The sequence below is a fragment of the Platalea leucorodia genome (assembly GCF_965183815.1).
Source record: "Platalea leucorodia genome assembly, contig: HAP1_HAP1_SCAFFOLD_265, whole genome shotgun sequence".
NCBI classification, from domain to species: domain Eukaryota; kingdom Metazoa; phylum Chordata; class Aves; order Pelecaniformes; family Threskiornithidae; genus Platalea; species Platalea leucorodia.
The window spans coordinates 34,059-56,489 of NW_028121307.1; the positions used below are offsets into that span (position 1 = coordinate 34,059).

Consider the following 22,431-nt stretch of genomic DNA (forward strand, 5'->3'; position numbering starts at 1 on the left):
TTGACTTGCCTGTTCCGCAGGCTGTAGAGGAGTGGATTGGCCATGGGCGTGAGGATGGAGTAGAAAAAGGATGGCACTGTATTGAGCTGCCTCAGTGAGGCTGTTCTGGGTATCATATAGACAACGATGAGGGTACCATAGAAAGCAGTGACCACGCTGAGGTGAGAGGAGCAGGTGGAGAAGGCCTTCTGCCTCCCCGTGGTGGCTGGGATCCTCAGGATCACAACTATGATGCAGATATAGGATACCAAGGTGAACACAAAGGGGAAGACCACATCCAGAAAGCAGATGATGAAAGTAACCAGTCTAAGCACCGTGGTGTCACTGCAGGTGAGCTCCAGCAACGGGGCAAAATCACAGAAGTGATCAATTGCATTGGGACCACAGAAGTGTAAGTTGGAAAGTAGTCTGGTGACTATGGCAGACATTAGTAATCCTGCTAGCCAAGACCCAGCCGCCAGCTGGAGACAGAGCTTCTTGCTTCATGAGGCTGGCATAGAGCAGGGGGTGGCATATGGCCAAGTACCGATCCTAGGACATGGTGGCCTGCAGATGACACTCGGTACCTGCGCAACAGGCAAAGAAAAAGAATTGTGTCATGCAGCCTTGAGCAGAAATGGTTCTGTCCCTGGTTAGGAAGCTGGCCAGCAGCCTGGGCAGGATAGTGGAGGTATAGCAGATTTCCACACTGTAGAAATTAGGCATCTGCTCTGAGGCCCATGAAAGAAGGAGGAGGAAACCTAAGAAAAGGGAAGGGAATGTTGACAAAGGTAACAAGATGAATTTCACCAAGCACGATATTAGTTACCCTTGTGTTAAGTCCCGGTCTGATTGTCAGGCTCGGGGAAGGTTTGTAATGATCCCAAGGGCAAAATTAAGACACAAACGAGGTCATATGCCACCAATCAGACGTTTTATTGGGTAAATATAAAAGAGTAAAGCGATAGGAGGGGCAGGAAATATTAGGAGGAAATTAAGCAAGCATCCAGAGAGAGAGAAGCAAAGGATAGTCACCACCATGGATCCAGCGGCGTCCCGTTGGTCCTGTCTTCAGTTTTTCGGTGGTGGATGGCCACACTCAGGTTTCGTTGTGCCGTCTTTTATCTGGTGTTGGAGAGGGAGTTTGCCTTCTCGTTTCCGTTTGGTTACCCAGGGAAAAATCACGTACCCAACACACGCACATCTACTGGTGGGGCAAGCGGCCTGACCAGATACCAGTTGGTGTCCTCTTCTTGGTGGTGCCCGATAAGCCAGAGAATGGCCTGCTGCTTCAGCAAGTTTGCACAGGTTTCCTTGCAAGACCTTGCTACCTGATAAGCCAAAGAATGGCCTGCTGCTTCAGCAAGTTTGCACAGGTTTCCTTGCAAGACGTTCTTGCAAGATGTTCTTGTCCTGCCCGGACATGACCCAGTGGATGGCTATGATGATGCCAGGGAGGTTTCTGACCCTGGGGATGATGCTGCCCCTGGGCAGGGAGCTTGGGAAATGCCCGGGGCACCAGAGGAGGGAGCAGAGCCCAGGGATGCATTCGGAGGTGAGAGGGAAACATAGCGCTGCTGGTTCCTGGGGTGACATCCCTGGTGCCACCCAAGTTGCTACCGTACGGACACCCAAAGCTCCTGGGAAGGGGGAACGTGACCCAGGAGTTTTCCTTGGAGGGACTGGGGGTGGGAGAAGGAGCTGAATGTGGTGAGGAGTGGGGAGGAAGGTGATGCACAGACCCCATGGGGTGAACTGCAATGTCCTGCCTTGCTGTTTGCAGGGAGCAGCCTGCGCTCCCGGAGAAGTGCTGGGGTCCCTGGAGCTGAAGGAGACACCTCGTCCGTGTCCCTGGGGAGCATGGGCTATGATGATGCTGAAGAGGTGTCTCTGGCACATCCCCATGAGGACACAAAGGCTGTGACAGCGGAGCTTGGTGCCCAACAGTCCCTGAGCCCCAGGCCAGGAGAGCCCATCCCTGCTGTGCAGCTGGGTGCAGGCAGGAGGGAGGAGAGGCCTGTTCAGCTGGGGGAGCTGTGAGCACCAGAGAACCGTCTCCCTTTACCACAGGCAGCAGAAATGGCTGGGAGTTCCCTCTATTTTTATTCCCATTTTCACACTGTGCATCCATATTGGTTCTTATTAAAAGTCTCTGGGGGCTTTGACCCAGAGCTGCTGCTTGCCTGCCCAGGTGTCGGGTCATCTCCCTGAGGCTGATCAGGGGAGCAGAGAACAAAGACACAGTGGTAGGGAAGGGGTGCGTCTCAGGGACAGCAGGCTTGGGGTCAGGCTGTGGGGCTGCAAGAGCCCCTGGTGCCTGGGGAATAATCCTGCTGACAGAGCCATTTCCATCCTGCTGGCCACAGGCAGTTTCTAGTCAAAATAGCTCTCTGATAGGTGCCGTGATGCACCCCAGCGGGAGCACCCATTTCCTCAGCCTTGGGTGAAGCTCCTCTGCTACAGGCTGGAAGGTGTGTTGGCCCCCTGTGGGGAGTTGCTGCAGCTCAGTACTGCTGCCAACAGCATGATATGGCCCTCGAGGAGAAGAGGACAGGAGGCGGCTGTCGCCAACATCCTCTCCCACTTCCACATTGCCCCATTCCCTGCTGGGAGCTCCTCCACCCCTGGGGGGATCTGGATGAAGCCCAGGCTCACACATCCCTCTGCTCCATACCCTGGAGCCTTCCTGCTGGCAGCCCCACACGGGAGAGCAGTGTTCCCAGGGCGAGACTCCCACAGTGACTGGTGATATGCATGGACATGACAAACACGGCCGCCATCCCCTGGAGAACTCCCACTGGGATAAGCTCCAGCCTTGCATCTCAGAGAAATAAGGTATAAAATTGAAGTAAAGAAGAAGAGGGGAGTGTTATCTTCTGAACACAGGATGGTGGGTCCTATGGGCAGTATGGACACTGACCTGCAGATTCAAGGTGCCCCAAGTGGGCACCAGCGAGAGATCCCAGTGCCTGTCCCATGCCACCTCCCCACCACCTCTGCCCTCCCACAGGTATCATATTTCTCCCTTACTCTGGCACCTGGTACAGGTTTGCCTCCTCTTCCTCAGGGAGGTAAGCTACAGGCCTGGTGTGCTTGAGGGAGCAGCAGACCTGAGCAGAAAGGTCTCATTTCATGGCATTTTGGGACCTGAAGAATCTGGCCCTGTGGGCTGGGTTCATTCTATGCAGCAAAGCAGGATTGTCACTGGGTCCCAGATCTGTGCTTGCTCCTGCAGCTCCTGAGGACCTACCTGAGGGGGGGTCACAGTGAGACCCCCAACTCTCAGCACTGCTGCCCCACACTGGGCAGAGCACGGCTGTGGAAAGCCCACAGGAGAGCAGCATTATTTCTCTTAGTTTGGGCTCACTGTTCCCGGGGGCTGAGCACCCTGCAGTGAAAGGCCAAGTCTCACACTCCAGTTTGGTTGCAGGTGTTTTAGCTGCGGGACCAGCCATGGCACCATCTGGCCCTTCCCGCCTGTGCACGGCTGTGGACAGGCCTGTGCCTCCCTGATCCCACCAGCACAACATCGACAGAGACACAAAACACCCCAGGAACAAAAGGTGGGAACCAGCCCCATATCTGTTGGCTGTGTCTGGCCTCAGGAGCTCCACATGCCCTGAGCTGAGGCTCTGCTTAAGCCAGTGATGATGGTGGAAGGAGAAGGACCTGGAGACAGGGTCAGGATAAGAAATGTCATTCCTCCAGCTGGGAGTCCCACAGCCCTGCCCAGGCTCATCCAACTCAGCAAGCCCTACCTGCTGGCACAGAGGAGTGCTTCCCTATGCGGTATGGGATCTCCACCTGGAGACGGGACAATCTCAGACCCTTATCCCTGGAAAGCCACCAGGGCAGTGTGGCCCTGGTCCCAAAGGACGCCTGGGCTGGACCAGCACCCTCACACCACATCTCTCAGTGCAGCCAGAAATGATTCCTAGTGTGCTGCTGACATCTCTCCCCTCCCTGAGGTCTCCCCACACTCTGCTGCTGAGCATTGTCCCTGGGCGGTGGGGTGGGTCTGTGGTGCAGGGCAGTGACCTGAGCTCAGGTCCAGCACAGCTGCCTGCTTCTCCTCCAAGAGGGGGCTCAGCAGAGGCAGCACACACAGCCCTCCCACAGCCCTCCTCACCTCACAGGCAAGCCCTGGGTGGGTAGGGCAGGCCCACAGGGCCTGGAGAGGACCAGTGCCCAAGCTCCAGCCTGCACCTGCCTGAGGCTGGGGAGTCAGGGCAAAAGTACCCCTGGAGATGCTGGGGATTGAACCCAGGACCTCCCACATGCAAAGCAGGTGCTCTGCCACTGAGCTACATCCCCTTGACACCTGCCAGCAGGAGAGGCACTCTCCTCCCGTGATGTGCCTATGACAAGTCCTGTATTCCCCTGGGTGCCCAGGGACTCTCTGCAGAAAACAGCACTTGAATCCTTGTGCTGTGGGGCAAGTTGGGACTGCCTCTCTGCTGGGGCCTGATCCTGGCACAGGGCTGCACTGCAGAGTGCTGCCCCTTCAAGGTCTCTGCAGGGCAATGGGGCAGAAGCAGGCTCTTGCTGCAGGTGCTGCTCCCACACTCTGGCCCACTCCGGGATGGGTCAATGGAGAGGAGCCTCCTCTGCCACCCAGAGCAATAGCTGTCTGTGCCACATCTGTATCGTGCTCCACAGCAGCAGCAGTGCAACAGGGTGAGGGAAATGCCCTCCCTGGACTGATGTGCCCCCAGGCTCCGATGGCATCCCAGGGCATGCTGTGGAGGGCACATGGAGGCAGAAATCTTATACTCCCTCCTCCAGGCACCAGGCCTCCCCCTGCACCCCTCTGTTCCCCAGCAGCCCTGCAGGTGAGGTGAACAGCAGGCTTCCATCTCCATGGGGCTGGGGATGGGCATTGGGCTCAGGGACCTTCCCATTCCTTCAGCACTGATGTCTGTCCTGACAGCAAAGCCGTGCCCGGGGACAGCCCTGGCTGGGGTCCCTGTGGCAGGGTGGGTGAGCGTGCTCAGCTGTTAACCCAAAGGCTGATGGTTTGACCCAGGGTCAGAAACCTCCCTGGCATCATCATAGCCATCCGCTAGGTCACCTCCGGGCAGGACAGGGATGTCTGAAAGGAGAGAGGAGCTGGTGACAGTGAGAAGATACATCCTGCAGAGCAGAGAATGGGAGGATGCGCAGGGACACAGGGCTGACACACTGGTGGTGGCAGCACCACAGGAGACCCCCATGTCCTCCCCATCTGTGATGGTGACACTCTGTGACACCTCTGTCCATCACATGCCTGCAGGGAGGAGAGATCCACTCCTTCCCGCACCCTATTACCTGCTGCTGATCCCGGACCATCCTCCTCCTTGCTGTCCCCGGGGTAGGGCTGCAGCTTGGTCAGGGACCCCTCTGAAGAGGAGCCTGGAGAGAGGCGCAGCGGCTGTTAGGGCAGTGCGCTCTGCTGACCAGGCTTGTGGTCAGTGCTGCAGGGGACGAGGGACCCACAAAGGCAGGGCTGAGTGGGGAGAAGGGCTCAGGACTCACCCTGCTCCCCTGGGACAAACCCTGTCTCAAAGGGGCTCCCAGAGCTGCCCCGGGACAGCCCCTTCCCTCCCCCCTCAGGTGTCCCATAGGGGTGCAGGGACAGGCAGAGAGGGGCTGTCCCCAGCTGGGATGGGAAGAACTGGTGGGGAGGAAGCTCCTCGCTTGGGCCCAGGACCTGGCTGCTCTCCCCACAGCCCCCACAGCCCCAGCACTGCAGGGACCATGGGCCAGGGGACTGCAGGGGGTCAGCCATGGGTGGGGGGTGAGGGGGAAGAGCCTGGCAGATGTGCCCCCAGGAGGAACCCACACCCACCTGAGCCTCTGAACCTCGCCTGCTTCTCCCACGCCGGGCTGTAACCGATCTCCTCATACACGGCCTCAGGGAAGGGCTCCCAAGCTCTCCCAGAGCCTGTGGACAGCAGCAGGGCTGGCCCATGGACAGGCAGAGACAGGATGGGATCCTGCTCTGCTCCCCCAGCTTTGGTCCTCTGGGCCAGCAAAAGGCTATCGCCAGAGCACAGCCCTGCTGTGCTGTCTGGTCACTGCTACCACGTCCTCAGTGAGGGCAATGTCCCCATGGACATGGCCTGGGGCAGTGATACCCTCACACCATCCCCTCAGAAACAGCCCCTGTGCCCCTCTGGCCCCTGGGTCAGGTCCCTCATGCTGAGCTTGGAGCAGCTCCTGCCTTTCCTCTCCCCTTTCTGCCCCGTAGATCCATAGCATGGCCCCTTCCCTGCTGGGGGGAGGTCAGGGTTACACAGGAGAACATCCTCAGGGCCTGCAACCACGGGGATCGACCCTGCTGCCCCGCGTTCCTCCTGGCATCTCCCCTGCCCCACAGCCCCCTCCAGGGCTGCCCAGAGCGCTGCCAGTGTGATGTCCTCCTCTGTCTCACCTCTGCTCCCATCTCCTCCAGCCCAGCTCTGCCATTTCTGTCCTTGCCCCATCCCTACCTCCCCCCATGTCTGGACTCTCTCTGCCCCTTGCTGCTGGTGGCCCATGGTCAGGCAGTCAAGGAGGCGGTGCATGGGAATGAAGGCAGCACACACCCTTATCCCCCCAGCTCTGCCTGTGCCACTCACTCACACCTCACAGCACCCCTGGCCTTGCCAGGAGGCATCTTTCCCCACCACCCACCTCCGCGCCCAGCCCTGGCGCTTCGCACTTGCCCGGCCAGGAGGGCCAGGACAAGGCAGAGAAGGGCCCCCAGGATGATGCAGATGATGACGGGCAATGAGACTCTCCCGCTGGAGGACGGACGGCCCCGGGTGGGATCTGCATGGCAGGAGCACAAAAAGGGCAGCACCAGGCCTGGGAGAGGTGGGGGGCTGGGACACCCCAGTCCTGACCCCCATTACACCAGGGGTAGATGACCCCAGGAGTGAGTCATGAGGAAGATCCCACCCTGATGGGGAAATCACAGACCTCCCCAACCCCCGCACCCCACTGCTATCCCAGTGCCTCCTCCTGGGAGTTTCACATCCTGGCAAGGAGCCCCTTCCCTTCCGCCATGGGTCACAGCTGGCCCTGAGAAGACCCAGCACCAGCAGGGAGGACAGGTTACCTGGTCGGGGGGTTGGTGCTGCTGTCCTGGGTGCAGCTGCAGAAGAGGAGAAGGAGAGCTGGGCTGAGAGGGTGGGTGTGCAGGTACCAGGGAGCCTCCTCTCTCATACACCGTGTGTGCAGGTGTGTGCATGTATTCCTGACACATCCCACCCAAATTGCCCCTCGTGCGAAACTGGTCAGGGTGGCCAGGACAGAGCCCAGGGCCCTGCTCTGGGTATTGGGCAGGATGGCGCAGGGAGCCCAGGAGATGCCCCTGAGGGCTGCAGGGCCCTGCAGGCAGAAGCCAGAGGACATCCAGCCCCACAGAGGCTGCTGCCCACTTGGCACCAGGCTCCCAGGCTCCACAAGGACGGCCTTGCTCTCAGGAGCTCTGCCAAGAGCTCCATCAAGGGTCCCAGCCCTGCCGCTCACCTGAGCAGCGCACAGCAGCATCCTCCTTGTGCCGGCAGGCACCGCTGTCCCCAGGCCGAGCCCAGCAGTCCTGCAGAGATGGCTCTGTCCCCCGGCACTCCACCTGCTCCAGCCAGATGGGGCCCGTCCCCTCCCCAAACACAGCCTCGCCCAGGGCAGACACCGCGGGGCCACAGCCCAGCTGCCTGCACGCCACCTCGGCATCCTGCATGTCCCAGGAGTCGTCGCACACCGTCCCCCAGGAGCCGCGGTGCCAGACCTCCACTCTGCCCGAGCACCCACTCTCGCCTCCCACGGCACGAATCTTCTCCCTGTCTGGAGAAGGCAGAGACCTCCCAGGGCACCAGGACAGCAGGCAGAGCCCTGCCAGGCCAGAGGGGCATGCAGAGGAGCAGCTACCTGTGCAGCTCGTGGAGTTTGGGCACACGGTCCCCAGGGCCGCGGGTGTTTCTGGCTGACTCCCTGCAGAAGGAAATGCTGCGGTGAAGGGGCTGCTGAAGGGGGTCGTGCAGCAGAGCGTGGGGCTGAGCTCTGCTCACGCCTCCCCGTGCCGCCTCGCTCACGGCAGCAGCTGAACCCCAGTCATTCAGGGGACACGCATGGCAATGTGGGGGACCCTGACTGCTCAGCACCAGAGGGACCCTGGTTCACAGAGCAGCAGGAGGGTGTCCGTGGAGGGGACGCTCCTTGGAGCCCTGGCTGGGCTCTTCTGAGACCTCGCCTGCAGACACCTCTGCCTGCCCCGGGCGCTGCTGGGAGCCCAGCTGGCAACTGCTGGGGAATGTGTGGGGCTCTGAGAGCTGAAGTCCCATTTGTGCCACCACAAGCAGCAGGGTCTGGCCCGTAAAGTCAAAGCCCCTGTGGGCCCTGTCTCTGCGCTTGACTGTGCCCAGCAGGGAGCAGGAGCTGGGGGGATGCTGGTGCCCGCGGAGCTCCGAATTACCATTGCAGGTGATGTGGGTCTCGTCTCGCAGGTCATCACACGACTGTGGGTCCCAGGGAGCAGAAGGACACTGCCAGAAGGAGCTGTTTCTCTCCCCACACTCCACGCGATCCAGCCAGGCGGGGCCAGAAACCCTACCATAGGGCAGGCGTGTTTCCAGGGTCCCTCCATCCCCACAGCCCAGCTCCTTGCATGCCAGCGACACCGTTCTGGGAGTCATTGAGTTGGAGCAAACGCTCCCCCATTTGCCATTGTAGAACACCTGCAGGCGCCCGGAGCAGTTGGTGCTGTTGTGCAGCCTCAGGGCCATGAAATCTGAGAGGAAAGAGCCCAGAGGGGAACAGGCTGGTCTGGGGCTATGGGAGCAGAGAAGCCTCTTCACCCCCCAGGCCCTCAGCCAGGCAGAGGCACGGCCAGCAAGTCACCCTTTTGCCAGGGGCAGAGAGAAGTCCCTGACGGACAGACACCCATGCCCTCCCCGCTAACCCTTGGGGACAGCTCAGCTTACAAGGGGCCCCCAGTGGGACCGAGGGGGTTTGTGCATGGGTGTCCCCAGGACAGGCTCAGGCAGGGGCTCAGAGGCAGCCAGGGACAGCCTCGGCCATTGCTGGATCTCCCCTTCTCCCGGCCTCCCTGGGCACTGGGCTCCCACCACAGCTCCCAGCACAGACCTGAGCAGACGACTCCTGCGTCCTCTTTGTGCCCGCAGTCGTGCTGCCCCCAGGACCCTGCCGGGCAGTCCCAGAGAGCAGCTTCGGCCCCAGAGCAGTTCACGCTGTCCAGCCATATCTGACCGGAGCCTTCCCCGAACTGAGCGGAGCCAACCGCCTCCACCGCCCCTCCGCAGCCCAGCTGCTGGCAAACGACGGCGGCATCAGACAGGTCCCATTGGTCATCGCAGACAGTCCCCCAGCTGCCCTGGTGGTAGATCTCCACTCTGCCAGCACAGCGCCCGGGCCCGTTCACCAGCCGGACCTGCCGACTCCCTGCAGCAGGAAGAAACCCCAGCTGCCATCAGGGGCCGGCTGCCCACCCAGCCCCGAGCCTGGGAGGCCTGTGCAGTGCCACTCACCCCAGCAAACGACCCCCACGTCCTCTGCAATCCCTGCTGCCAGTGCACTCTCGGGCAGGGAGGTGTTGCATTGGGTCAGGTTGGCCTCGTGCCCTGCGCACCAGACCCCTCGCAGCCCCACGGGACCCGTCCCTCTCTGAGGCTTCGGGGGGTTGTAGGCTCTCTCTGCCTCTCCGCACCGCAGCTGCCGGCACACCACGCTGGCCTCCTGCATGTCCCACTGCTCATCCAGGACTCGGCCCCACGTCCCGCGCTGCAAGATCTCCACTCGCCCGTCGCACCGGCTCCCTCCACCCACCAGCCGCAGGGCTGTGGAGCTGCCTGGGCCTGGGGAGAGCAGCCATGCCCCAGCCCTCAGCAGCACCAGACAGCCCACAAACCTGCAGCACCTCTCCAGGCTCTCCAACCCTCACAACCCCCTGCAGCTCACCCGCCTGCCCCCAGCCCTTGGCGGTCAGCTTCAGGAGCAGCTTTCCACAGGCTTGGTTCCCCAGTCCCTGAGCCTTCCTGAGCAAGACCCTCTCTTTGCTCTTGGTGGGGCAGAGCCACCCAACACGTCCCTGCTGAGGCAGATGGGGCAGCTCCCGCAGGAGGGAGCAGCAGCCGGCGGTGGCCTGGGGACAGGCAGCCCCAGGACAAGCCTTGCCCCACCTCAGCGCTGGCCTTGGCACTGCTGAGCCATGGGGCAGAGCACACACGCCTCTGCCCCTCTGCATCCCTGGGGATCTGGGCCTGGGAGCCTGTGTCCCTGGCAGGGAGCAGAGCAAGGGGGGCCTTTCTGATCAAACAGGACAAGATTGGGACTTGTGCTGGCAGAAAGCGAGGGCAAAGCCCAGCGCTGCTATGCAGCTCACACCCCTTGTGGGTAGGGGATTGGGCTCTGTGGGACTCTCTGTGGGGCTGGGACAGGGCTGTCTGCAGTCAGGGGGATGGAGCTGAGACCCACAGCCCTGTCCTGCGTCTGTCCTGCAGCAGAAGAGCTGAGGACTCCTGGCCTGGCGGGGGCCCCAGGGCCTGAGCCCCTTCCCTGGGTGGGGCAGAGATTCTTGATGAAGCTAAGGTTTCTCCAGGGAGAAATTCACCCTGCTGCTGTCATGGGGTCATCTGCTTTGGGTGGCCATGCAACACCCAAGGGACAAATGGAGTTAACACAGCGTTGTCCCAGCACTCACCTGAGCAAATGACAGCAGCTTCGTTCTCATGGGAGCACGGTGAGACCCCCAGGGCGCTCACTGGGCACTGTCCCAGGTGGGCTTCAGTCCCATCACAGTGGAATGAGTCTCTCCAGACAGGTCCCGTGCCTCTCCCAAAATGCCCTCCTCTGGGAATGGACTCAGCAAACCCGCAGTCGAGGTGACGACAGAGAACGTGGGCGTCCGAGAGATCCCAGCGGGAGGCACAGAGGGTGCCCCAGGTCCCCAGCACCTGCACCTCCACCCTCCCCTCACACGCCGTGCTGCCGTTCACCAGCCTGAACCCTGTGTCATCGGGAACAGAGAAGAATGAGGGAGGGCGGACTTGTGCTCTCGCTTCTTCAGGAGCTGGAGGAGCAGCCAAATGGAGGAGAGCCTGCCTTTCTCCTCCTTGTGCACAATTTTAAGGCTGCAGACAACCACATCACCCCTTCTGTCCTCACACCCAGCACAGCATGGCACTGTCCCGGCCTTGCTCCCCTTGGCCCCAGCACACCCCCAGATATGGAACACCCCACCCTCAGTCCTTACGTGTACAGGTGACACCAGCGGCGTTCGTGTGGGTGCAGGGCTGGTCTCTGCGGGATCCCCTGGGGCAGGAGATGAGAAGGGATTCATTCCCCACACACTGCAGCTCTCTGTCCCACATGGCACCGACACCTTCTCCAAAGTGAGCTGCCCTGGGCACAGACAGGGCTGCGCCACAATGCAAGTCCCCGCAGACCACGTCGGCAGCTTTGGGACCAAAGTCTGAGTCACAGACAGTTTTCCACTGGTTCCTATCGCGGATCTCCACGCGTCCTGAGCAAGGGCTCTCCCCTCCGACCAGCCGGACAAATCCTGGAGCAATCAAAGTCCCCGGAGAGTTCCCAGAGCCCTCTGGCAGTTACATGCCCACGTCCCACCTGGGCTGCAAGGTGGCCACAGGCAAAGAGCCCCACGACCCTCCCAGCAGCTCCCAGGGGCTGCTGATGGCACAAACACACCAGGGACACCCTGCCGCTCCTCAGCCATCAGCACAGCACTTGTGGCCTTGCTTCTCTCCCAAACCCCCAGCCGTAGGCACTGCTCGGACCAACTGCCACCATTTTGGAGACCCTGGGCTTCCTGGCAGCACTCTGAGCACTTGGGGCCCAGGGAGACTGGCCAAGGCACTGTTGGCTGCTGCAGCCTGATCTGCCCACTGAGCTCAGGGCCTGGCTGAGGAACCCTTGGAGCCACCAGAAATGCACCACGTTCCCAGGTGGTTCTCAGGTCAGTGGGGCACTGCTGTTAGATGGGACATGTCACAGGGCACAGATGCACTGCGAGTGTACATGTGGTCTCTGTCTTCACCAGCCCCTGGCTGCAGTGCTTGCCTGGGGAGGAGTCCTCAGCCAGGGCCAGAGTGCACTGCCAGGCATGCACATCCCTGGTCAATGGCTGGGCAGAAGGCAGGAGAGCAGGCAGAGGTACAGCCCTGGGCTGACACGAGATCCCGGTGCAAGGACAGGCTCCAAGGAGAGCCAGAAAGTGCTGGCAAATCCCCCGTGGCACAGGGCAGCCAGGGGCTGGGGCAGGCAGGAGAGGCTGGGAAGCAGGTCACCACTGCCTGCACTCCCTGTGGGCTGGCTCTCGTGGGGTGACCCTGGGAAAGGAATGAGGTGGCCATGGGCCACCCTGCTCTTCTGCCCAAGCCCAGTGCTCCTCCCTTCTGAGCAGCCCTTCTGCTTTGGGGGCCATCTTGGGTCCTTCCCCAGGCCTGTTGGTGGCCACGTGAGCGGTTCTCAGTGCCTCTGGCATGGGGGCACCTGGACCTCCGTGCTGCCAGAGAGATCCTGGATGAGCCAGAGGGGAAAGATGGGAAATAACAGATACTGTAGAGCAGGGCGGGGCATTCAACTCCCAGCCAGAGGAGAATTGGCTGAGCCACATCTGGAGCCAGGCAGTAACAAGTTACCCCTAGGCTTTCCTCAAGGACTGGGGAAACCAGCAATCATAGAAGCATAGAATCATAGAATAGTTAAGGTTGGAAAAGACCCTGAAGATCATAGAGTCCATTTACCTAGCACTGCCAAAAGTCCACCACTAAACCATGTCCTCGAGCACCAGATCTACCTGTCTTTTAAATACCTCCAGGGATGGAGACTCAACCACTTCCCTGGGCAGCCTGTTCCAGTGCCTGACTATTCTTTTGGTGAAGAATTTTTTCCTAATATCCAACCTAAACTTCCCCTGGCACAGCTTGAGGCTGTTTCCTCTCGTCCTATCACTTGTTACTAGGGAGAATAGGCCAACCCCCACCTCGCTTCAAACTCCTTTCAGGCAGGTGTAGAGAACAATAAGGTCTCCCGTCAGCCTCCTCTTCTCCAGACTAAACAATCTCAGCTCCCTCAGCCGCTCCTTGTAAGACTCCAGCTCTGGACCCTTCACCAACTTCACTGCCCTTCTCTGGACACACTCCAGCACCTTGATGTCCTTCTTGTGGTGAGGGGCCCAAAACTGAACACAGTACTCGAGGTGCGGCCTCACCAGTGCCGAGTATAGGGGCACTATCACCTCCCTGGTCCTGCTGGCCACACTATTCCTGATACAAGCCAGGATGCCACTGGGCCTCTTGGCCACCTGAGCATCCTGCTGGCTCATGTTCAGGCGGCTGTCAACCAACACCCCCAGGTCCTTTTCTGCCAGGCAGCTCTCCAGCCACTCCTCCACAAGCCTGTAGCGCTGCATGGGGTTATTGTGACCCAAGTGAAGGACCCAGCACTGAGCCTTGTTGAATCTCCTACAGTTGGCCTGGGCGCATCGTTCCAGCCTGGCCAGGTCTCTCTGTAGGGCCCTCCTGTCCTCCAGCAGATCGACACTTCCACCCAACTTGGTGTTATCTGCAGACTTACTGAGGCTGCACTCAATCCCCTCATCCAGATCATCAATGAAGATGTTGAACAGGACCAGCCCCAACACTGAGCCCTGGGGAACACCACTCATGACCGGCCGCCAACTGGATTTGACTCCGTTAAGCACCACTCTCTGGGCTCGGCCGTCCAGCCAGTTTTTAACCCAGCGTAGAGTGCACCCATCCAAGCCGTGAGCAGCCAGCTTCTCCAGGAGAATGCTGTGGGAGACTGTGTCAAAGGCCTCACTAAAGTCCAAGTAGACAACATCCACAGCCTTCCCCTCATCCACTAAGCGTGTCACCTTGTCATAGAAGGAGATCAGGTTAGTGAAGCAGGACCTCCCTTTCATAAACCAGTGTTGGCTGAGCCCGAGCAATGACAGTCCCAGCTCGGTAGTGCAACTGGCCACACTGGGCCCTGCTCCAGTACCCCCTCATTGTTCCCTGAGGGCACAGCCAGGTCCCTTCCCCCATCCTGGCAACAAAGGTAGGGAACAGGCTGGCCCCTTACCTGAACACGTCACTCCTGCGTCCAAACGGTGACCACAGTTGTGTTTACCCCATCCTCTGTGTCTGCAGTCAGACAGGGCAGACTCGGTGCCACGACAGCCAACATCATCCATCCAAATGGGGCCAGATCCTGGCCCAAAGTGTGCCCGGGAATGAGCTTTGACAGCAGACCCACAGCCCAGCTGCTTGCAAACCACTGCAGCATCGGCCATGTCCCAGGAGAAATGACACACGGTCCCCCACTGGCCCTGGTGTTTCACCTCCACTCTCCCAGCACAGCGCCCGCCGCCAGCCTCCAGCCTCACCTCCGCAGCCCCTTCAAACACCAAAACATGGGACCGGTCAGGAGAGGGCCGAGCCCCAGGCTGCAGCTCTGGGAGTCGACTCACAGCACCAGGCTGGGAGCCCTCTCCTCCCTGAGCTGTCCCTGGGGAAGTGTGGGGGTCCCTCCTATCCCCACGGGCTGGGCAGGCTGGGGGGGCCAACTCCAGCCCTGCTGGGCCATTCACTGCCCCACAGCCCTTGGCACCTCCTCCCACTCCAACAGACCCCTGCCCATGCCCACCCACACACCGTGCCCCCAGGCCCTGCACAGGGCACTGTCTCCTCCCCAGCCAAGCACACCCTGGAAAGCCCCATGCCCCCAGGCCCGCAGCTTCCCCTGCCCACCACCTGCCCTGCCACCACCCAAACCCACACCACCCCCAGGGCTTCCCATGTCCTCAGGGAGCACCGAGGTGATCCCAAGGATCCCCCGAAACCATATCGTCTCCTTGCCCCAGGCATCAGCCCAACTCCTGTGCCTGGCCAAGACACCCAGGAAGGAAACTTCTCTGCCACCTGTGGGTGCAGACAGCCCGGGCCCCTTCTCTCTGTGGGGCACAAACTGCCTTCCTGGGGTCGGGGTTCCCCTGCACCCTGGGACACCCTGGAGATTGGCTGTGCCCTGGGGATCACTGAGTGCTGCCGTCACCACCTGGGCCACTGCCAGCCTCAGGGGCACAGACCTGGGGAACAAGGGGTCCCAAAAGGGTCACCCAGGAAGGAAGGAGTCCATAAATGCAGCCAGGCACGGGATGCCTTAAACACAGAGAGGCACAGGGAAAGGCACAAGGTCCATGGACCTGAGCACCTTCTGACCCTTGTCTCAGTGGAGCCTGGAAAGAAACCCCATTCCCAAAGGGATCCCGATGACCCCGCTGGTACCCGCTGGCCCTGGGCTGTGAGACAAGGGAACCGGCACTTACCCCTGCACAGCTGCACCCAGAGGAGCAGCCACAGCAGCCGAGGGGACAGGAATGCCTCCATCCCCATCCTGAGCCTCCTGCCCTGCTGGCACAGCCCTGCTGCACCCCACTCCCTGCCACGGCTCCTGGGGACTCATGGGGACAACGATGATGGGAGGGTAATATATCTCTGCAGATGCCCACTCAGATGCAGGAGGAGCCAATCAAAGCAGCAGCAGCACCTTTTGAGACATTATCGGGAGCTATCTCCCCTCCGACACAGCCCAGCCCTCCAATGAACTTCTCCAGCGCCGTTCATGACCATATATGAGGGACATATGTGTCCTTCTGCGGGTGTCATGGTCGTTACGTCAGGGAATCATCATGGGAGAAGCTGAGTGTGGAGGGGAAATGAGTCCGTCACCCCTTGCACCCTGCTGTGGGGACTGCGAGCACTGAGCATCTTCTACATTGGGCTCATCCAAGAACCCAAGAGGCAGCTGTCCAGCCACCGCCGAGCCATGGGAAGCAGGGAGCTGGGACTGCACCGGGGCCTGCGTCAGGATGGGAAGGAAACAGCCCCTGCCCCTGCTACAGACCCCACTGTGCTGGGAGCAGCAGCTGGGCAAGGGCCTTGGGCAGGGGAACAGCTCCATCCCAGGAGGGCTCACTCGCCCGTCCCTCCCTGCACAGCCCCACCCTGGGTCCCTCGCAGGAGCCCAAGCTGGGCCATGGCCTTGCCCTGGCAGCAGACCTGCAGCCCAGAGGCTCCGTCAGGCCCCTGACTCTCAGCCTGTTCCCGAGGGGCCGTTCTTCCCCACAGGCGCATCGGGAGCTGGAGCCTGCAGGTGCACAAACCACAGCCCACGTGGCCTCGCAGCGCTCCCCGCGCTCCCCACGCAGCGCAGCGCCGGGCAGGAAGTCTGTGGTTTCCTCCTGGCACCGTGCCCAGGCACATCCCTGCGGTGCCCCCGAGCCACCCCCACCCCGACTGCTCCAGCCAGGGCTGCAGGGGCTGCTCCTTCGGCCTCGCAGACACGGGGCCGGGCAGCTCCCGGCCCCCGGCATGCCCCGCTGATGCACACGGCCGCTCTGCACCGAGCCCCACGGCCACGCGGTGCCATCGGTGACGGGACCTCAGACCTTCCTCCTGCCACAGCTGTGTGCTTCTGAGTTACAGTGACAGTGACCTCACACCCTCCTACAGCCACCACTGGGTGCTCAGCAGCTATAGTGACGGTGACCTCACACCCGCCTGCTGCCAGTGCTGTCTGCTCAAGAGTTACACTGTCACACGGGGGTGGGTGCTGTGCACGGGCTTCTGCTGATGATGGTTCTTCCAAAAAGCCATGTTTGGGTGGGGTCTAAATACTATTTTGATGACATCAGAAGCACCCACACAAGCCCTATGCCTGCTCTTGGCCTGTAAGCTGATTTAGTACTCGTGAAATCACAAGCTCGTACACAAGTCATGTGCATGCTCCTGGCCTATCCGTCACTCAGCCACAGGTGATGTCATAACATCTAAACCTGCCACGTGCCTGCTTCTGGCCTATCAGCTATTCAGACACCAATGACCCAACACCTACACAAACACCTACACAAGCCATTGTTCTGCTCCTAACCTCTCAGCTACTCAGGCACCAGTGACACCACAGCAACCTATACCACCCATGGCCCTGCTCCTGGCCTATCAGCTACCAGGGCAGCAGTGACTTCACAAGCACTTACACAATCCATGGGCATCTTCCTGGCCCATCAGCTCATCGGTCACAAATGACCTTGCAAACACCTACACAAGAGAGGTGCTTACTCCTGGCCTACCAGCTTCTCAGGCACCACTGACATCACAAAGACATTCACAAGCCATGTGCCAGCTCCTGGCCTATCATCTGCTCAGGCGCCACTGACCTCACAAGCACGTACACAATCCATAGGCCTGCTCCTGGCCTATCATCTCCTCTGGCAGGAGTGACCTCATGAGCACAGACACAAGCCATGGGCCTGCTCCTGGCCTAGCAGCTACTCAGGCAGCAGAGCCCTCACAACACGCTGCACATGCCATGGGTCAGCCCCTGGCCTGTCGTCTGAGAGTGGCCTCGCAAGTACGAATCTGCCCATTTGCCATGTATTTGCCATTGGCCTGCTCAGTCTCCAGTGACCTCACAAGCACATACCAACGTATTTCCTATGTACTCATGCAGTGATTTATTATATATATGTCATGATATATATTATATACAATATATATATTATATCGATCATGTTATATATATTATATTAAATATAATATTATAATTTTCATATCATATAATTGTAAAACTAATTATATTATATATTATTATATTATTATATTATAATAAGAATATTAATTTTGTTATATTGTGCTATTATAGTATTATAATAGTTATAAGATATTTTAATTATATAATATATATTATAATATATCATAATCTCATATATTTTACATATTATAATGTATATAATATTATATAGTTTATATTATATATATAATATATATATATGTGGTGATATATATTCAATATTGTGTGGCAAATGAGTCTGTTATTCCTTGCGGGTGGCTGTAGCCCCTGGGCACGTTCCAGTTTTTCCACGCCCCACCAACTTTCAGGCACCCCTCTGCCCTCCTGAAGCCCCCCCACACCCCAGACCTGTCAGGGCTTGTTCTGCAGCCTGGGAAAGTGGGGACCCCGACCTGGCCTCTTCCTTTTGTTTCTCTTCACATTTAAACTTTAAGTGCTCACTCCAGTAGCGCTTATTAAAAAAAGGTTTTATCCATTTTATACCTATGGGTTTTTCTATGGCTATATATATTTGCTATCTATAGCTTTATATGCTGCCTGAGAACACGTGGCTATGAAGGCGTCATGAAATGCCTGTCAGCCAATCACAATGCAGGATGAAAAGACGTGGGGAATGAGGCTGTCAGAAGTGGCGGCCTCCCTGTAGGAAATGACAGGGGGCTTCCTTTGGGACGTGCCCCTGGGGACACTGGGACGGGTGGCCGGTCCTGCCAGCTAATCACAGGGGCTGCCTGAGAACACACGGCTGTGACGGTGTCGAGACATGGCCATTAGCCAATCACAGAGCAGGATGAGCTTTAACAAAAGGGCAGCTCACTGCCATGGAATGGTGGCCAACCCAAAATAGCAGCCAAACCAAAATGGCGGCCCCTGTGGATGCAGGGGAAGGGCCTTCCGGGTCTGATGTATCTCTGGGCCAAGCGGCAGGCGTGGCCGGTCCTGCCAGCCAATCCCAGCGGAGCACATGGCCGGTAGAGGAGAGCGACTTCCGGGGCACAGGGCCCCTGCGGGTGCTGGGAGGGGGCGGGGCTTCCAGCGGGAGCGGGTGGGCAGGGCCCCTGTCCCGCCGTGTCTCCCGCAGCAGCGGTGCCCGTGCTCTGGCGTGTTCCAGGGCAGGGATCCCAACAGGCAGCGGGAAGGCCCGTGGGGAGGTGAAAATGCTTCTTGGGAGCTGTGGGCAGAGAAGGGCTCATGGTGGGGTCAGAGCTCCCGGCTTTGTGCCGGACGTAAGACCTTTCCCCGCCTCCCAGGGCTTCAAGGCTGCGCCACCTTCCTCAGCAAAATAATTACAGAAACACCTCCAACGACAAAAAATCCCCCCTTAAACTCCAAAACACCCTAGGAAAAGAGGATGAGGGGAGAGAGGCAAGGGTTAAAGGAATAAAACCCTCAAAGTTCCTGCATCTGGTCAATGTGACGGATACACTTGACTCTGAGCCGCACTTTGGTTCAGGCTGACGCAGGAGCAACAGCCCTCACGTCCTTGGGGTGAACGTGTGAGCTGGAAAGCCCCTGGCTGACGTACAAGGGAGTGAAGGTGTCTTGAACAAGATTCCAAAAGGTGGTTTGGAAAGCCAAAAATGCGAGTTGCCAGAGCTAAAATGAAGACATCTTGTCTATACTATTGACTGGCAGGCAGCTACTTCACCCTCTAAATATTACTATCAGGATGGGCCCAATGTGAGCTCTCCCTGCATGGCAGCTGGACGGCAGGCCAGGTGACTCTCCCCTCGAGCAGGGACGCCTCTCAGGGTTTGAGATCCCTTTCCTGAGACTGAGAGATCCTTCCTTAGCCAGTATGGAGAGATTCATAGAATCATAGAATCATTAGGGGTGGAAAAGACCCTTAAGATCATCAAGTCCAACGGTTAACCTATCCCTGCCAAGTCCACCACTAAACCATGTCTTCAAGCACCACATTTACCCATCTTTTAAATACCTCCAGGGATGGAGACTCAACCACTTCCCTGGGCAGCCTGTTCCAATGCCTGACTACCCTTTCAGTGAAGAAGCTTTTCATAATATCCAACCTAAACATACCCCAAAAATACAAGTTTACTTGAAACAACAGGAAAAGAACCTTCCCAAGAAGAAAGATGTAAGTTTGGTGCCTACACTCAGTTTGTGCATGCCGCTGATTAGTACCACAGACATTGGCGTAGCAACAAAGCAGACCAGTTAACAAACAGCTTCTGGCAGATAAATGCCTCGGGTCAGAAAGAAACTTCCTCTGTGAACAGCTTGGTGTACCTATCACCCCAGTGTCCCTATGGTTACCAGGGGAGGACGGCCCTGTTAATACTATGGTGGCCATAGGATCCTTTCAAATGAATCTCTTGGGCCATAGTCGTTTTAAAGGGCAGACAGTGGCGCGACGCCCAGGGAAACTTGTGGTCTTTCGGTGTCCCGCAGATCAGGCGGTTGGCCGAAGCCCCAGGCGCGGGGGTGCGCCTCTTGCAAACGGCGCCTGCCCTCCCCCCTTCCAAATTGACAAATGTGAAACCCTACCCACTACCGATAGGAGCCAGGGACGGGATCGCACCAGTGCTGGAGGCAGGGGATTATAGCTCCCACCCACTCTCCCCTTTAACTCCCCGGTATTGCCGGTCTGAAATCCAAATGGCAAGTGGAGGTTGACAGTAGATTACCAGAGGCTCAATGCCAACACTGGCCCATTAACAGCCGCTGTGCCGAACATTGCCGAGCTCATAGCCGCCATTCAAGAGCAATCACACCCTATTATGGCGACTATTGACGTTAAAGACATGTTCTTTATGGTCTCCCAGCAGCCGCAGGACCCGGACCACTTTGCCTTTACCTGGGGGCGGCAACAGTACACCTTTACACGGCTCCCTCAGGGATACAAGCACTCCCCCACCTTAGCCCACCACGCTCTAGCACAGGAGCTGGAAGCAATTCCCATAAGGGCGGGGGCGAAGATTTACCAATACATAGCAAAATTCACGCTAAATGGACTGTTCCTTCCTTCTGACCCGAGAAGCGGGTTTGCTTCTACTTTTGTTTTTCAGGAGGGAGCAGCTGATCCAGACACACACCACCCGAAGATCGAGATACGCATGTTATTCGTGGTCATACTAGTTTGGGAATGTACCTATAAAAGCAGCGGAGGACTAATTCCTTCACCCTCCCCTGACCCGTTTGATCCCTTCAAGGACAATGAATTTGTACTATTAGCCAAAGCTATAAGCCGAGCTTTTAATTTAAGTCATTGCTGGGTTTGTGGGGGACCTCTGGGGCTGTCGAGTTGGCTGTGGATGTCCACACCCCTCACCCCAGCCCAAATTGTGAGTAATTATAGTGAAACCACGAATGACACTTGGGGTGATAGTGGAACATGGCCAGTTCAATTTCCTGCTGTGGGGCAATATTGTTTAAATCGTACTCAAAAGGGAGGGGTCTATGTGGGAGAAAGCAAGTGCCAACAGACACTTACGTACAAGTTGGTAAATGCAGATAGGGGTATCTCCATATGGGCATGGCTTGATAATGCTGGACGCAGTCAAGGGTTCAAAGGGTACTGGGTAAATAAAAACAAAATGTTAATTCTCCAGCAATCTAGGGACCATGTCTACAAGGAAACCTGTAAATGGAAAAACAACTCCAGGGCCTGGTATTGCGCTGGCTGGATGAATAATAACCCAACCGTTTCTTTTAGCCCCATGGACAATGACAAAACAATGTATTTCCAGTTCCCCGGGGATGCAGCGGGACCATTCGCCAATGGGGCCACAGCTAAAAGGGGCCATTATTGGATTTGTGGACATACTGCCTATAAACGACTGCCAGTGCATTGGTCAGGGGTCTGTTATGTGGGAATTATCCAGCCTTTATTCTTCCTTCTTCCACAAACGGGTGGCTCTCAGCTGGGGATAAGATTGTACGATAATCTGGAAGATGGAAGGATTGCCTGCCGCAAGCGAGCTGTTGAGGTGAACATAGGTGGAACACAAAAATGGGGGGAAAATGAGTGGCCTCCTGAAAGAATAATCCAACATTATGGGCCTGCCACCTGGAACCCCAGTGAACCGATATCAGGGGCAAGGGAACCAATCTATAATTTGAACCGTATAATCCAATTACAAGCGGTTTTAGAAATGGTTACCAATGAAACCGCCAATGCTATAGATCTTTTAACTCAACAGTCTCAACAAATGTGCACAGCAATCCTTCAACACCATATGGTTTTAGATTATTTACTGGCTGAAGAAGGAGGGGTCTGTGGGAAATTAAATGTCTCTAACTGTTGTTTAGAAATAGACGATGTAGGCGAAGTAGTCCTCCAATTAACCAAAGACATTAGAAAAATAGCCCACGTCCCCATCCAGACCTGGAATGGTTGGAATGGTAATTTATGGTCCCTGCTGCCGGGGGTGCCCTGGGCGAAACAGTTGCTGTTATATTTGCTATGTGCGTTTGCCACTTTAATGTTTTTACCCTGTATAATACCGTGTTTTGTTCAGCTAATACGACATGTGGTATCTAATATGCAGTTCGTACCTACCACCTCACCCGAGGGCATAAAACAAAGCCGTGCCGTCCATCCGGGTAGAACCCACCACAATAACCATTGTTTAGACCTCAAAAAAAAAAAAAACAAAACAACAACAATTTGCATATTCCTACCCATGTCATACTCACCGGTTGTTCTGTACTTCTTATAATGGTGAACTACCTCACGCAATGGATTTCTCAGGGTTGTTCTATAAAGTTGAACATTGTTAAACTTAGAAAGGTTAAGGAAAAAGAGTGTTTACACTGGACAATGTTCCTGTTTGTTTGTTTGCAATTGAGCAC

At 57.6% G+C, this 22,431-nt stretch overlaps 1 protein-coding gene across 1 annotated transcript in view; it reads right to left on the reverse strand.

Moving 5' to 3' along the window:
- Positions 1-531: 531 nt before the first annotated feature.
- Positions 532-22,431, reverse strand: part of LOC309603939 (scavenger receptor cysteine-rich domain-containing protein SCART1-like) — a gene marked incomplete at both ends in the record, with an annotated part of 67,106 nt that continues 45,206 nt past the window's right edge. Inside the window, 6 exons of the mRNA XM_082338816.1 lie at positions 532-566; positions 8,417-8,731; positions 9,088-9,402; positions 9,489-9,809; positions 10,661-10,966; positions 14,068-14,382. Of these exons, the coding sequence (XP_082194942.1) occupies positions 532-566; positions 8,417-8,731; positions 9,088-9,402; positions 9,489-9,809; positions 10,661-10,966; positions 14,068-14,382 (1,607 nt within the window). The remainder of the gene's footprint in view (positions 567-8,416; positions 8,732-9,087; positions 9,403-9,488; positions 9,810-10,660; positions 10,967-14,067; positions 14,383-22,431) is intronic.